The following is a 16,832-nucleotide window of genomic DNA, read 5'->3' as shown; positions in this document are numbered from 1 at the left end:
TTGAAAATCTCAACATTAAAATTATTTCAATGATGATAATACTCTTTTTTTATTTTGTTAGATGATAAAAGAAAAAACTTTTAGGAATTAAGATATACTTTTATCAGACTGTACTTTTAACAAAAAAATTTACATATACTGATATTGATAAAGTAGGGCAAGAGATAGGCCAACTGAAGTTAATTGGACACTTATAAAGAAAACAATTGCGCAAAATTAAAACCTTTTACTGGCCCCCCTCCTCCTTATTTTCTGTTCAGGGATACATCAATTACTAAAATCAGTCAATAAATAAGGAAATTATGCCCCAAAACATGAATATCTCGTAATAAGGTTTCCCCTCTGGCATACTGGATTTACTTGATTTACCTCACTCAACTTTCTGGCGTGTTGTACAGTGAAAAAACTACCCCCCCCTTATTTTTGATTTTCTTCAAAATTAAGGGGGGGGGTTAATTCTTTGCCTTGCCGTGCTTTTTTCCTCCTTGCCGTTTTCCAGACATTAAAAAACTACCCCCCCCTTATTTTTGATTTTTGTCAAAACTAAGCGGGGGGGGGGGGGGTTTTCGGTGCTCCAGTCTACCACATGTAAGCAAGTACCAAAAACACTGTATAAACCTACTGCAGGGGTGTTGAGACAATCCCTATTCTTTGAGGCACTGCACTGCTGTACTTAAAAAACAAAGAAAATAAGCCATTAGTCATTAATTTCTGATGACTAGAAGTGAGGTTAAATAGCTTTCAAAAAGTTCTCATAAAAAACACACACTGTAGTTTATTAACTTGATATCATGATGCAACTAAGCCTATCTTTGGGACATAGGACTTAGGTAATAGAAAATTATTGTTTCTAAATGATATCTTTCTATTATTTAGATATTTCAATTAGAAACTACCACTTCTACTACAACAAATACTACAACTCTATCAACAACAACTACCACCACTACTACAACAACAACAACTCTATCAACAACAACTACAACTACTACTACAACTCCATCAACAACAACTACCACCACTACTACAACAACAACAACTACCGCTACTACAACAACAACTACTACAACTCTATCAACAATAACTACTACAACAACAACAACTCCTACTACATCAACTACCACTACTACAACAAAAACTACTACCAATAGTAAAACAACAAAAATAACTACTATTACCACTGCTACAACAACTACTACAACTCAATCAACAAAAACTACCAGCACTACTACAACAACAGTTAGAGAATGTACCAAAATAGGTAATAAAATAAATCAATAGACAGAGCATACATTGAATTCTTGTCTTTTAAAATAGATTAGGCATAAAGATGTTTTGGGATTAAATCAAAATTTAAGTTAGAATTTCCAAAGAAAAGTAGCAAACAAAAGGTTAAATAAATAGTACATAGAGTTTCATAGTTACATTTAATTTATGTTATCTTTTACAGATAAGCGGGGTATGGAATGGGTGGCATTATTTAATGAACTAGCAATAAAAAACTGTTCTGAAAATTCCAATTCCGCAGGTGCAGTATACTGTCAATTTCAATTTTAAAGGTTTTGATTAAACATATTAGAAAAAGCCATGGTTTATTTTATGATTTAGATTTTAAGTTATTCTTTCAAACCTGAAATTGTAAATGTAAGTTTGAGTCTGTTTCTAATTTATCTAAAATTGATTAAAGTATTAAAGTATATAAAAGTATATAAAAGTCAGTTGTTTGAATGATATTAAGGTTAACCAAAATAATGACTTTTGGTATATAAATGCTACAGGTTACTGAAAAGTATTTTGAGAAAAGCAAAGAAATGTTTTCTTATGAAACTAAAACTTAAATGTACATTGAGATATAAGTATTGAGGTACTATATAAATATTTCAGAAGGATATGCATATTGGTTTTGTGATGGAATAATAGGAGACTTCAACAGTTCAGAGCCTGATAGGTAAGTTATTATCCAAATCAACGAAAATAGATTAACATCCTAAAATAAAAAGTGAAATGTTCCTAGAGGTCCTTAAAGTGGCTGTGAATTTGCAAATAACGTTATATATATAGGTAGATAACTGACAATTGAAGATAAAACTTTAAAAATATTGCCTTAAAAAAATCATAAATATCTGATTAGATGAAAAAGAATTTTCAAATTTTGTGAACAGTTCAATACCGTTCGTATCATTTTTATCAAAACTGAATAATAAATGCATTAAATACGAACAATGGCAGTGTTTTATAGAGAATTGCGTTCAAAATAGGTAAAACATTGTGTTTTTTTTTTAAATGTCATTTAAAAGTAACATACATTACAATCATTTTAATGATAAAAAATGAAAAAAATAAAAATAGCCAATGGTTCGAAATTTAAAATCTATTTTATTATCACGGGATTTCCTCTCTCTCTCTCGATCGCTCTCTCCATAACTCTACCTACCTTGGTAGCTCAGTGAGTGTGTCATGTGTGTGTGTGTGAGTAATGTACGTAGTGTGTGTGTGCGTTTAATGGGAGGTATATAACAAAACTATCTATCTATCTATTTATCTATCTATCTCTCCATCTCTCCTCTTGACATATTTGAGAAGATTTGTAAAGAAATAAAAATGAATATTTTTATGTAAATATTATACACTGCTAAATTTTTGCTGAATATGTCCGGCAAATATTATTTGTTTATTCTATTTAAACAATTCAATTCTTAAATATCATTCTTTCTAGGGATTTAAACAATTTTTCTATTGTCTTTATACCAACTGAAACATACCGAAATTTGGTTAATGATTTTATAAAATAAACCAAACTTTTTTATTACATTTTAAAGAAAGTTTGAAGACAAATATTAATAGAGGTTTATTACAAAATTATTTCCTAAGTATTGATTTTTTTTTTTTTTATCTGCAAGCGAAGAAATGGCTTATTTTCTTATAGTTTAATTGTTGCTCAAATTTTAACGTTAACTTCGTGTTGAATTGAACTTGGCATTTTAATCTAATTTTTTTCTAACTTCTTGGAGCTTTTAAGAAATTATTCCACGAAAATTACTTAAAAAATAAGGAAAGGTAAATAAAAATGAATTCTGAAAAAACTAATTCGTGATCTCTTTAAACAAATGGCCTTAACAATTGTGAGAAAGGATAAAAAAAAAATTGTTTTTAGGAGCCAATGTTATGAATCCTGGGTAGCGGACATAGACAACATGATAAATGAAGGTGAAAATATTTTGAACTGTTATTTTACCAAACAATGGATCAAGGCTACTTTTTACAAATTATGATTATTTAAAATGATAAGATTATTATTGTGTTGATACAATATCTTAAAGGACGAATATAGGTCCGATATGATATGAGCTTATATCAAAAGTGCCATTACATACTTTTAGAATATCTATGCCAAATTTAATAATTCAAAAAAATCCTTAAGTAGATTTTGCAATTTTCTGTTTCAATTGAACATATAATAAATGAGATTGCCAACAAAATTGATTATTTTAGCCCTTTACAAGACTTTTTTTTTTACTATTTTGCTTAAGTTTGATTGACTATTACATTAGCACACATCTTAAATGATAATTTAAATGTTTATTATTTTAGATTAAATACTATTTTATTTCATTTTTAAAAAGCGTAAAAATAATCTTAAAGTTTATTTTCTGTACAAAAGATAATTGATTAAATCTAGATGATATAAACACCCTTAATTACGCATTTTCAACACACACACACAGGGCCACAAAAAAAACAGGGATTTGAAATCATTCTTCCTCCAAGAAAATTTTATTGATTATTTTTTTTACTTTTTACATTATTTGATGTTTTTTTAAATATTTTACTTATACATTTTGTATGAAGGTAGATTGAGGGTATATTTACCCCTGATTAATTCCCGAAACCTTTTTCTCATTTATTTGTACTGCTTAATAACAACAGTATTTAGGCAAACTCTACACGCATCCTGTTGTGAATATGGGTATTTCAATATGTTAGGGAACCACTCCTCTGACGTCTATAGAATAGTTATTTAGTATTCCCCTGTATATCTCTCCTTTTGTTTGTCAGTGTGTTGTTCTAACGCATGTAATTATATTTTTTTGAGCTATGATTGCTGATTTTTATGATATCTTTGTATTTATAACAATGTATTTCTATTTGAATGCTACCCTGTCTCTCTTTTGGTCAAAAATTAGATATTTTCAATTTCTGTTGACAAATTATTATCATAGTTTTTAGGCTTTTACTGACAACCATCTAAACTCTGTTATTCTAAAACTTTACTTTACAATTAAATAATCTAACACAATACTTTTAAATCCTTTTTGAAGGTTCCAATATTGACATTGAAATTGTTGATTACATCAATGAAGAATTGAGCAAGGATAACAAGGTATTGACCATTTTCTCTTCTCTAACCTAGAAAATCTAAAGTAATTATCATTTTAAGTTATTTATTTTCTTATATTGATTAGGAGCAATTTGGGGGAACTATAATAAGATTAACAGATGCATTAGATAAACTTGTTTTTGATGGACAAAATGAGTCCAGGTAAAGTTTGTATTAAATTGTTATTCCAATTGAAGGTATTTTTAGGGAAGCCATATTGTTTTCATTCTTTCCTGTTGTTCTTGTTTAACCCTTACAGATCGGGCCCCTATTCCCACCTTAATAGATCAGGGGGGGGGGGGTCATATTGACCCCCCCCTCTATCTCGGCTCCTGTTACAGTTAGAGACATAAAATTTTTTTCTGGTGGTTCATGTGTATTTTTAGAGAAAATTACTTTTTCTAGTAATAGCGGTCAGACCACTCCTTAGCCGCTTTTTAGCGGCCAGCCGCTAAATATTAAAACAGCTGTAGAGCGGCCAATTTTGCAGCTAGGATGACCAAATTTTAGGACGAACTTTTATTTTTCATAACAAAAAAATTACTTTTTCAGATCATCGCCGAAAAACAGCAAATTACGGAAACCGCCATTTTTGGCGGTTACGGCGGTAAAACGGCGGTTGGCGGCGCCAATTAATATTTTTATCTGTTTACTGTTGCTCAAGGATTTACCAAAAAAAATTTTAGGCCTCTAGCTGTAATAGAAGCCACGATATTCATGATATATGTCTGTAGTAAAAGTCGGACAAAAATCGGTCATAAAGTCGGTCAGGGAGCGGTCAAATGGTCATAACACCACTTTTCTCAGAAGGTCATTGATATCTAAGTATTCACCAAAAAAATTTTAGGTTTCTACCTTATAAACAAAAGTCATAATGTAGAAATTAAGATTTATTTAGAATTTTTTCTAAATTTGGTTCCACCTAACCGACTTTGACCGGACGCCACGACCGACACAGACCAGATATCCTTATAAGATCAACTCTTGCCGACGTATAATTACTAAACTTAAAAAGTCATGAAGTCACAACTCTCTATCTTACCTACAAAAAAAATGACATTGAAAAAACAGAGGGGGGGGTCAATATGACCCCCCCCCCCGATCTGTAAGGGTTAAAGTTTTCCACATTTAACATCAGACAGTAGGTAAATCTGAAACATGATAGCACTGGATGTTGATTTAGATTTGTCTTAAAACTTGACATGGTGATTCCTGTAACAGATTAGTACAGTTTATAAATTGCAGAAACCTTCTTTTATTTACAGAGATTTGTACACAGTCTCTATATTATCTAGTTTATATACTTTCATATTGGTTCTTTACTGTAAATTTTTTATCCGATTTTATATCTTGTAAAGATCTGCCACTCTCCTGATTTTGAGTCTAGTTTTTATGGAAAATGTAAACTAAAATAAAACTTTTTTTGCTCTTGGCAACATTTGTTGCAAGAACATATTGTAGGTACTGTATTATGTAAGGTCATATAATGTATAATTTACTTTTTTGTTTAAATCATTGAAAAATTAATTTATAGTTTGGGTAAATATGAGACTGATATTTCATTTCATTCAGCCTTTGCAGAACTTTTCTACATATTTGATGCTTTGATGCTGTTAAAGTGCCTGTCAAGCATTGGAACCCTCCACCTCATTTTAAAATGAATTGAAAATAACGAGGGCTTAAAAGTCTAATATTTTTTTATGTACTATAGTGAAGATGGCTATGATAACATTTTTGTCAACACATACCTGAATGTGACAGATCAGATTTTTAGGTATAAAAAGAATTCTATAAATAATTTATTATGTAGAAAGATGTCGAAGCTTTTTTTATTATGGTAGGGGTAATTTCATTTAAGTACATTATTTTCAGAAAGAGAAATAATATATCAGAACATAAATCAAAAGTTATATAGATTACCAAAGAATATGGTATCATGATTATGCAAAACGAATTTTTTTTTCATGTCCAAAATCTATTACTCTTCAAAACTTAGTCACTACATATGTTAGCAAAACAAAATGAAAATGAAAAATACACCATGGGAAATCTAATTAATGATATATCTAGGTCTTATCTTGGCTGGGAGGAAATTACTGATATGGAAACTAAAATGAACACTGTAGTTAAAAATCTAGGTATGAATATATAACAGTAATTTTTATCCACTTCCATTTAATTTAAATCTTTTTTATTATATTTACATTGTATTTTAGAAACAATTGATCAAGTGGGATACAAGCTGGGAAAAGCATTTGTCAATACTAATTCTAGGTAATCTCATTTTATTTTATTAATCCTATTGTAAGAGAATTCTCTCATAGTATTATAATTAAAAGCATATTAAATAGAACTATAATTACAAAAACATTTTAGTTTATATTTTTTATTAAGAATGTGTAAAGCATCTTGTCTTTACAAAAATTTTGTCAAAGTAAAATCAAGTTTTAATTCTGTTTTTCAGATGTGAAGACTCAGTCACTGAACAATTTGCAGCAATAGAGCTTCAAGTTAAAAATATAGTCCAAAATCAAGATTCAAATGAATACTGTTTTCAACTAAACCAAGTAAATATGTATTAAGATGTTATGGATAAATAAACTCCAATTATAATACTAATCATCTTTAATTATCTTTATGATTGTTATTTAGGGAACAATATGTGTTGGGTTGGAATTGGATAATTTGGATTGTAATATTTTTGTGCTGACATCAATAAAGTCAAAACAAGATGTTAATGACAAGAACTCTCCCATATTTGCAGAGTAAGTTGATATCATTTTTATCAAGTATGTAAATTATAACAAGGATAAGGTTAATACACTTGAGAAGAATACTATTTTACTACATCTATTTCTTTAATTCATCTAAATTCTATTGTTTACTAATATGCTAAATTTATTGCAATTATTCATGGCTCAAAAAATATTTTCACTATTAAAAAAAATATTTTATTACCATATTATCTATTTCATAATATTTCAAACATTATTGTTTTTCTAAAGTTTGCCAATGGATTCACTGAACAATGGAGGTATGCTTGGTGATAGACTCCTAGGTAATTTAAGATAATATTAAAGGGGATGTACACTTTAGTATTTTAATAAAGTTTTGAATCAGAATATCTTTTTTAGCAAAATATAGTCTCAAGATTTCAAATCTTCTGACTTGAAATATATTATAGCATCTAAAAGCCCTCTTCCCTCCCCTTTATAATCTACAAAAGTGTTTATTTCACATCCATATTTTGATAAAAAAAACAAACATGAATTTCACATTCTTTTCATTAAGTCATTAATAAATAAACACATTTTAAAATCTAATAGGACTGACCATTAACAATGGAAGCTACAGCAAGGACAAACTGATCTCAACTATAACTTTTAATATGGGAGAAGTATATGAGGTAAACTTGAAAATATCTAAAAAATATATCAATAATTTCATTTTATTTACCATAATTTTTGTAGAATATTCCTGGATGCCAGTTTATCCCTGGGTATCCAGATTGTATATACTTGGATACTGAAGAAAATGAGTGGTCTACTAAAGGATGTGTGGTAAGAATTATGTATTGTATGAGTTGGAAGATTGAAACCAACTTCATGTTAAAAAAAATATAATTTATGATGAATATTTACAGTTACTTTACACTCTTGTCTCATATTAGTTTTTGTAATCCTAAGTCCTAAGTACAGTTTGTTTTTCTGTTTTTTTTCATATACATAATCTAACCCTTGCCCTTATTTTGATATAAATAGAAAACAAGAGGGTATTGTTATTTATGTTTAATACTTTAGGTTATGGTTAAGATTTTATTAGATATATTTATGTTAATATATTATATTAAAGAAATAGGTTTTAAAAAAATTAAAGAAAATAATAATAAGAAAAAAACATGACAAATGGTGTTTGATCACATCAGCTTAATTATCAAATCTGCTCAGAGTTGTACATTCAAAAAAGGACCATATAGAAGAAACAAAAATAGAGGGATTATTTTTTTAAAAGTGGGTAGCTACGAATTTTCATTTGGTAGATCATAAATGAACTGTTGTATTTTGTCCATTCAAATTTTAAGATTTTATGTGGTATTGATATACCACCTTTATAAACACAAATACAAAACTAGTTCCATTTATAAAAAATAAAAAATTTTAGGCTATATACAGAAAACGCCTATCTCAAAATACGCCCATCTCAGAATTCAACTATCTTAACCCTTACAGCTCAGGCCCCAATTCCCACCTTAATAGATCGGGGGGGGGGCTCCAAGAGCCCCCCCCTCTATCTCGGCTCCTGTTACAGATAAAGACGTAAAATTTTTTTCTGGTGGTTCATGTGTATTTTTAGAGAAAATTACTTTTTCTAGTCATAGCGGCCAGGCCGCTCCTTAGCCGCTTTTTAGCGGCCAGCCGCTAAATTTTAAAACAGCTGTAGAGCGGCCAATTTTGCAGCTAGGTTGACCAAATTTTATGACAAACTTTTATTTTTCATAACAAAAAAATTACTTTTTCTGATCATCGCCGAAAAACGGCAAATAACGGAAACCGCCATTTTCGGCGGTTACGGCGGTAAAACGGCGGTTGGCGGCGCCAATTAATATTTTTATCTGTTTGATGTTGCTCAAGGATTTACCAAAAAAAATTATAGGTCTCTAGCTGTAATAGAAACCACGATATTCATGATATATGTCTGTAGTAAAAGCCGGACAAAAATCGGTCATAAAGTCGGTCAGGGAGTGGTCAAACGGTCATAACACAACTTTTCTCAGAAGGTCATTGATATCTAAGTATTCACCAAAAAATTTTAGGTTTCTCCTTATACACAAAAGTCATAATGTAGAAATTAAGATTTATTTAGAATTTTTTTCTAATTTTGGTGCTACCCAACCGACTTTGACCGGACACCACGACCGACACAGACCAGATATCCTAATAAAATCAACTCTTGCCGACGTATAATTACTAAACTTAAAAAGTCATGAAGTCACAGCACTCCATCTTACCTACAAAAAAATTGAGATTGAAAAAACTAGAGGGGGGGGCTCTTGGAGCCCCCCCCCCCCGATCTGTAAGGGTTAAAAAACGCCTTTTTCATAAGATGCCTACTACATTTTTAAATATTATCTTGTAGTGAAACATGTCAGTCCAAGAAGGTATTGTGAGTATTGTATAATATGTACATTTAAATCTTCTTTTTGAAATATCTATCCCTAAAGTATAATATCACTCTTGTACATTCCTTAGGCACTTTTTATTCTTTTAAGCATTTTGATAACAACATACTAAAGGTTTGCTTTTTGAAAATTGATCACAATTGACTAACAAAAACTTTTACATAGTTAATTCTTGTTTTAAATTTTTTTTTCTTCATATATCTACTGCAAACAACCCAGTTAACTTTTTAGTTATTACAATAAGATGAACAACTATGAGCTCTATTAAAACATACTTTTTATTTATTTTCTTTATCATTTGACCTAATATCTTGAATTAACAGAATATTATGTTGAAATGTTGTAAATATGACTAAACCTAGTAAATCCACCACAAGCCCATGAGAGCTTTCCTAAACAGGAAAACTCACTCAGTTCAGTAGTTATTGAAATCCTAACCTTCACAAATAATTATATTATAGAATATTAGAAACAAGCAAACAAAAACTAGAATCCAAACACTAAATTTTTAATTTTTTCTATTCTCATCTAGGTACTCAACTTAAGGGAAAGTATCTAAACTAAGTTTACCTAATTGTTTGGGAGTACAATAAATTATTTGGATCTGTTCTTTTTGTGACAATGCCTCTTGTGGCGTTTCATCCTATTTTCATATTGGCTTTTGATAGGTTATTTTAGGTTAGGATGGTGATTGCCCCACAGGGTTAGGCAATTGGTCCCGCAGGATTAAAGCCCCTTGCAGGGCCTAGAAATAGTAGAAAATTAGAAAAACACCCCTTAAGAGTGGCATTGCTATGAAAGGGATTATACTCTAAGTGATTGTTACTTAAACTTACATATCATTCAGAGAAAAGAGGTGTTTGGGAAAAATGTGACATGTGTGTGTGATCATCTCACTAGTTTTGGAATCATGATGGATTTTAACAATGAAGTTAAAGCTGATGATCCTGGTAAGTTAATTTTTCAATAGTAAAGAAAAAAACCAAGACTTGCTCTACTATACAGATTATTCATTTAACTTTCTGTTTTTTAATGCTTCATTTCAAACACCAAGCTTTTATAAGACTACAACTTTCTACATAATGCTGACAATGAAACCTGCAGCCATTAAAGATTAATTATTTTGTATGGCTATCTTTAACCTACTTCTAAAAAGCTCTACTAATAACATTAAAAGGGTATGAACAGTATTTTTTTCAGTACTTAAGCTTCTCTCCATCATATGTGGTGCCTCCTCCATCTTGGCTATCCTTGTCACTGAAATATTACTTTATTTTGGAAGGTAATTTTAAAAACTGTTTGAAACTTATGTTTATCCCTTAATGCCCCCCCCCTTCGGTTTTTCTTTTCTCATTTTATGTGTGTGAAAGATAAAAAGCCCAAACTGCATGACTTTTAAAGTATGGGTATGACACATAACTAAGAGTTGGAATTTTTTGAATTTCTCCATCCTGGCAGGATTCCAGCAAAACTGGCAGGGTCATCCAGGTAAAGAGAAAAATAACTTTTTGACTAGTAGTACATTCTCATATGAAATACAGGTGTTCAAGTCGATTTCAGGTTACAGGTATGATCCTGCAGGTCCTGATCCTCCAGGTCTCCAGATATCTTTAAAAGGCTCCTGTGGCCGCAATTTTTGACTCAAATTTTAAACTTAAGCTTTTTTAACATGTCTACATAACGTATTTAAATTTCATAAAGATCCACTGTCATTTTCCCACCCACTGCGGCAGCTGGCAGCTGCCAAGTACATCTGCGGCCGCTGAAATTTATATTACGATATTTTAATATAAAATTTACATAAAGATAAACATTTTCTGCAAAATAGTTGTTCTTCTAGCTTCAAAATTAAGAAAATTACAGCTGTTTGAAATATTTAAGTAAAAAAGGGCCAAAAAACAAAGGTTGTTAAATAAAAGGGTAAATTAAACGAAAATTGACCTTGTCTTACTTAAAGTTGGAAATTTATAATTAATCAGGGGACTTGTCCAAAAAAATTTAGCTTTCTAACTCTAATAGGAACTGAGATAATAGGGGGGGGGTTGTTGAACGCCCCCTCCCTCCATGACCAATTAAGGTGCGGCAAGGGGCCTGACTGTTAAGGGTTATTAATATTAAAAAGGAGTGGATACAAAACAGTGACAGTTACAAAACCGCACCATTACAAAACCGACCTATTACAAAACCGTGACAATAACAAAACTTCGACAATAACAAAAATATAACTATGTAGGAATTTTTGTAGGAATACAGGGCCGCAGTGCTAGGCCCCCTGGCCTGCCTAGCCGCAGGCGCTCAGCCCCTTCGCCCATAACCTAACCTAACCTAAATATTGTAAAAAAAAAATATTAAAAATTTGAAAAAAATCTACCAACCACTTTTTGTAAAATCCATGAAATTCTAAACTATAAATAAGTTAATGTACAATAAACATTCAAACATACAGGTTAGGTTAGGTTATAGGCAAGGGGGCCGAGCGCCCGCGGCTAGGCAGGCCATGACCTTCTAGCATTAAGATTTTTTTTATTCTAGATTTTTAGTATTATAGATTTTTTTGTAATGTCGCGGTTTTGTTATTGTCGCGGTTGTGTAATGGGGCGATTTTGTAACTGTCGCGGTTTTGTATCTACTCCAAAATAAACATTTCTCTCTAAATTGAATTGAATCTGAATTTTTCAATTTAGAATGTTTTTTTTTTTGTTAGGGACAAAGATGATGATGAAGTGAACATGAAGAGGTCTGCCGAGAAAAATCTAAACTTGTGTATGGTAATTGCACAACTTGGATTTATAATCTTTGTAGGTAAATAATGATTAATGAAAGAAGCTATCTTAAATTCATCTTCTGTAATAATACTCTGAAAATAAAAATGTTTGTGTATCTGACTGAATTATTTATTAAGCTTTTCTTTAATGGAAATTAAATATATTATTTACAAACATTTTAATGGTAAGATAATAATCCTATTTTATATAAGAATGTATAATTAGAATTAGGCCATTCCATTTCTTTTTTTTTTTGTTTTACAATAAGCTATAATTTAATATCCATCAACTTTCTAAGCTGTTTTGAAAATTCTTTTTTATATTTCTTGTTCTCAATATCTCTCATTGACTTTCCCTCTCTTAAAGTAAATGTATAATAAAATTGACCTGGTATATCTATAATATGTAATCATTTAATACACAGCCCAATCTCCACCCTCTTAAGAATTAAAAAAATAATAGGTTATAATAATATAAGCAGGGATCGGAAGCCGCGTGTAAGCCTCACTGAAATCGTCATTTTATCACTATAAAATTTAGCTGGATGTATAAAACTGCTCTTTGGCAGACAATCCTTCTTTTTGAAATTTATTTTTCTGCTCACAAGCAGGTTTATTCAGGTTTATGCGCAGCTGAGGTGCGGCTTCCGAACCCTGAATATTCTTACCTACAAAAACCATGCATGGTTTGGAATTATTCTCTAATACGAATGGACAGACAATGTTATACTCTGTGTCAAAAATATTCATAAATTCCTAGGTAGAAATGATATTTTACCCTGTGCTATTTGTGAGAGTTTTGGAGCTGCAACCCATTTTGCGTTTGTGGCCTGCTATGCATGGATAGGTAATAATTCTTATATTTCTAACCCAATGTGGTTGTTGATTTTATTAACAGAATTAAAATATTCATCAACAACAAGTTTCATAATTTACAAATAAAAAAATGTATGTTATATAATCTATTGGAAAACTGCAAAAAAAAAATGTTTTTGTGTCATTATTGTCCTAAGAATCACCATATTAAAAATTACATAAAGAGGAAAAATTTTATTTTGAATTATTTCTTAATGCTCCAGGAATCCTTATGTAAGATTTTAAATGTATAAAATGACAATAATATTTTAAAATTCAAAATAAGATATATCTGAATGATGAATTAGGATTGTTCTTGTGAATTTCTTCTTTGAGAAATAAGAGTTTCCTTCCAAATTTTTATCAAGCATATAATTTTATGCTTGAAATTAGTTTAGGTAGAGTTACATTGGGTATGCACTATCATATTAAGATACTAAACCTTAACAAATTTGTTATATTTTTAGTAATAGATTGTTCACAAGTGTACTACAAATTCTACAACAAGAGGGCACCACAGACAAATCTTCTCTACCTTTCCATTGCTTCATATGGTTTAGCATTTGCAATAGGTGAAGCATATTCATTAGAATCTTTTCTTATATATTGGAATTTATTTTAGCTTTCAATTTTAATGAAATTTTAGTATTATTTGATCAAAAATAATTTATTATTAATATTTCTTATTAGCTGGAGGAGTGCTCATCACTAGTCTAACAAATGAAGCCTATTTCTACCTGAGGAGGTATACAATAGATACATATAATTACAAAAAAAAAAAATTATGTCTCTTTGTCTGTCCGTTAAGATCTGAAGAAATGCTAAATTAACTTGCATTTTTAAAAATCAAACAAACACAATACTTGTTATCAAATATGAATGTACATACATTAAAATACAGATACAGAAAAAAACAAATAGAAATTTATTTTATTTATGTTTCTCTGGTCAATATTTTGAAATGCATGCAGCAAAATGATTTTCTTCTAAGAGGAAATAATTTAGAGTTATGAATAGAAATGTTTGAATTTTAAAGATTGTAACTGTAATATGTATTTTCAGAAGTGTGGAAGGCCATGTGGACAGTTGCTGGTTGAATGCCTGGGCTGAATATGCAATCATCATTCCCATTGGTTTATTTTTTTTTAAGTATTTTAAAGCAAATCTTTTCTGTAAATCTGAATGAATTGATAGCTGTTCATGTTTAATTAAACATGTTAGAATTCTCATAGATATTTTAAACTTGTAATAATTTAACAATAACAAGATACAATATTTTAAGCAAATCATCTCTTAAACAAAGTCCTTAAATTGTAAAAATGTAAGTTGTAACCAATTTATAGATAATCTTGTTGAGACCAATTATTTGATATATTGCTTGTAATTTGTAAATTATCTGTTTGATGAACCCAATAATTTGGACATTGCAACAAAAAAGCTTATTGTTTTCATAATCAAACATAAGAAAGCATCAGCATTAGTATGCTACAAAATCATTATCATTTGTTTAGAAAACTATGAAAATCTTAACTATTATTGTTTTCAAATAGACAAAATGGTGCAAAATATTTTTCCAACACCCCCTCCTCCTGAATTCTCTATCCCCTTAAAAGATTTAATGTAATTTTTAAGGAGTTGCTTTGCTTCTTTGCTTAGTTAGAATGGTCTTGACATATGTTTGGGTAAAGAAAAACTCAAGGTAAATGTTTTATTTTTCACTTGAAAATTTAGATTGCTAATGCTAAAATATTTTAATTGGATAAAAATTTAACTTATTTAGTGACACAACATGTGAAATAATCTTGGATCTCCTGATATCCTTCAGAAGTACACTGGTCCTAACCTTCGTGATGACTCTCAACATTGTCTTTGGTAATTTTGTACACTTTATAAACTTGAAATATTTTTCTTAAACTTGAATATAAGAAATTTTAATATCTTATTTACATAATGATGAACTGACTTTATAAAAGTAAAGATAAATGGAATTATTTAATTGATACTCCTCCCCCTTAAATAAATTTTAAAGATGGATGTGACCTAAATGTAGTCACGCCAGGACCTTGGTAAAAAGGTGTTTGGAGTAATATAAAATCTACTCTAATGTGGATATATGTACAAAGATGTATCTTTTTAGCCTTTGTTGCTGACTCCCATGTCTTTGGCTACATAATTGTTGTTCTCAATGTTTTCCCTGGATTCTTCATCTTGTTGAACAGCACTGTTTTCAACTCTGAGGTAACTCTTGTTTATATCTAAAATCTATTCATGATTTTGTTTCATTTTGTTTAATAAGTTATCTAAAACGGTTCTTTAGTGAATTCACATTTGCAATTACAAAGGCCATTGTTTTCATGTCTTTTTGCTAATATGAGAAACTTTGAAATTGCAAGAAATCAAAACACTTGTCCTGTCTAATTTTTATTGTGTAATGAATGCCAATCATATGAATAGCATTTATTTTATTTTCAGGTAGACATCTTTAGAAATCTGAAGAAGAACTTCAGAAGAAAGAATGCTTAAGATTATAAATTTGATTGGATTTGATATTCAAATGTCTAGGCAATAAAATCAACTTTTATTTCTAATAAATGGATGATTTTTTTTTAATTACATGAAAATAAAACCTTAATTACAGAAAATAAAACCTTTGTGTATAATCCTTTATATATTTGGAAAACCTATTATGAGACATTTATGTTTCAAATATTTAAAAATGATTATTTCAACAAATTATTCTTTAAAACTGGTTTGTCCAAAAGCCTTTTTTTGAAGATTTATTGATTTAAAGGTTGTAAAAAATGTGTATCTTTTTAAAATTCAAATTATGCAACTTGTGTTAATAGTAGAGAAATGTTATGCATATTGTTAGAATCATCATAAGCTATAGTTTTTAAATATATAAAAACCAGTCCTGTGCTACGTATAGTATAGGAGCTATGTGGTAAAATGTTCCTATTACTTAAAACTTTTAAACCTTTTTTTACATTTTTCAACATAGCTCCTAAACTATAAATAGCCCAAAAACGGTACTTATATTTTCAAGAACTAGAGCTTATGACGATTCTAATGGTGTGCGCAACATTTTTCTACTATTAACACAAGCCGCGCAATTTGAATTTTAAAAATATGTGTATTTTTGCACTATATTTTAAGTCTATAAAACTTTGCAAAAACAGGTTTTTAGGGCATAATTTGTTGAAATAATCATTTTAAAATATTTGAAACATAAATGTCTTATAATAGGATTTTACATAATTGTTTTATTTTCTATGCATAATTAAGTTTTTTTTTTAAATCATTTCTCTTGAATGACCCTGTAAATTAAAAGATAGATTTGAATATTATTACCAACATATAATATTTTGTACAAAGCAAGCCTGTAGGATATTCAGATATTTCAAAAATAATTTTTTTCTTTCCATCTGTTGTAAAGTTTTTCACTTATTAAAAAAAAACAGGTATTGTTGGTTGTGTTACATCACCTCCTAAGGGGCGTTTGGTCGTATTTTCACAATAGCTTTTCTCCTATTTCTACCCAGCATGTATTGATGTGGTTTTTTTTTCAATAGTAATGTTGCATTAACATGGTCTTAATTTTTAAATATGTCATGTTGACTACAAATTTATTACTTCTATTCCCCTGGCTTGCTTAG

At 29.7% G+C, this 16,832-nt stretch overlaps 1 protein-coding gene and 2 long non-coding RNA genes across 3 annotated transcripts; all 3 read left to right on the top strand.

The window, feature by feature from the left end:
- The first annotated feature begins 7,390 nt into the window (after window positions 1-7,390).
- Window positions 7,391-12,284, top strand: LOC145325544 (adhesion G-protein coupled receptor F1-like). Its single transcript, XM_080168521.1, has 5 exons — window positions 7,391-7,436; window positions 7,705-7,784; window positions 7,849-7,938; window positions 10,405-10,507; window positions 12,262-12,284. Exons 1-5 carry the CDS (start codon window positions 7,391-7,393, stop codon window positions 12,282-12,284), a joined length of 342 nt encoding a protein of 113 aa, XP_080024647.1.
- A 796-nt stretch (window positions 12,285-13,080) lies between these two features.
- Window positions 13,081-14,310, top strand: LOC145325381 (uncharacterized). The gene is made up of 4 exons (XR_013881462.1): window positions 13,081-13,168; window positions 13,644-13,748; window positions 13,867-13,921; window positions 14,239-14,310. It is a non-coding gene; the product is annotated as an uncharacterized LOC145325381 (long non-coding RNA).
- Window positions 14,311-14,812: 502 nt separating this feature from the next.
- On the top strand, window positions 14,813-15,739 carry LOC145325464 (uncharacterized). Its single transcript, XR_013881491.1, has 4 exons — window positions 14,813-14,875; window positions 14,957-15,048; window positions 15,314-15,414; window positions 15,649-15,739. It is a non-coding gene; the product is annotated as an uncharacterized LOC145325464 (long non-coding RNA).
- The last annotated feature ends 1,093 nt before the right edge of the window (window positions 15,740-16,832 follow it).

This window comes from Acartia tonsa, chromosome 8, assembly GCF_053477335.1.
Source record: "Acartia tonsa isolate MP-2025a chromosome 8, ASM5347733v1, whole genome shotgun sequence".
Lineage (NCBI taxonomy): Eukaryota > Metazoa > Arthropoda > Copepoda > Calanoida > Acartiidae > Acartia > Acartia tonsa.
The sequence above is the reverse complement of the archived record's forward strand: the minus strand, read 5'-3'. Positions and strand labels throughout refer to the sequence as shown.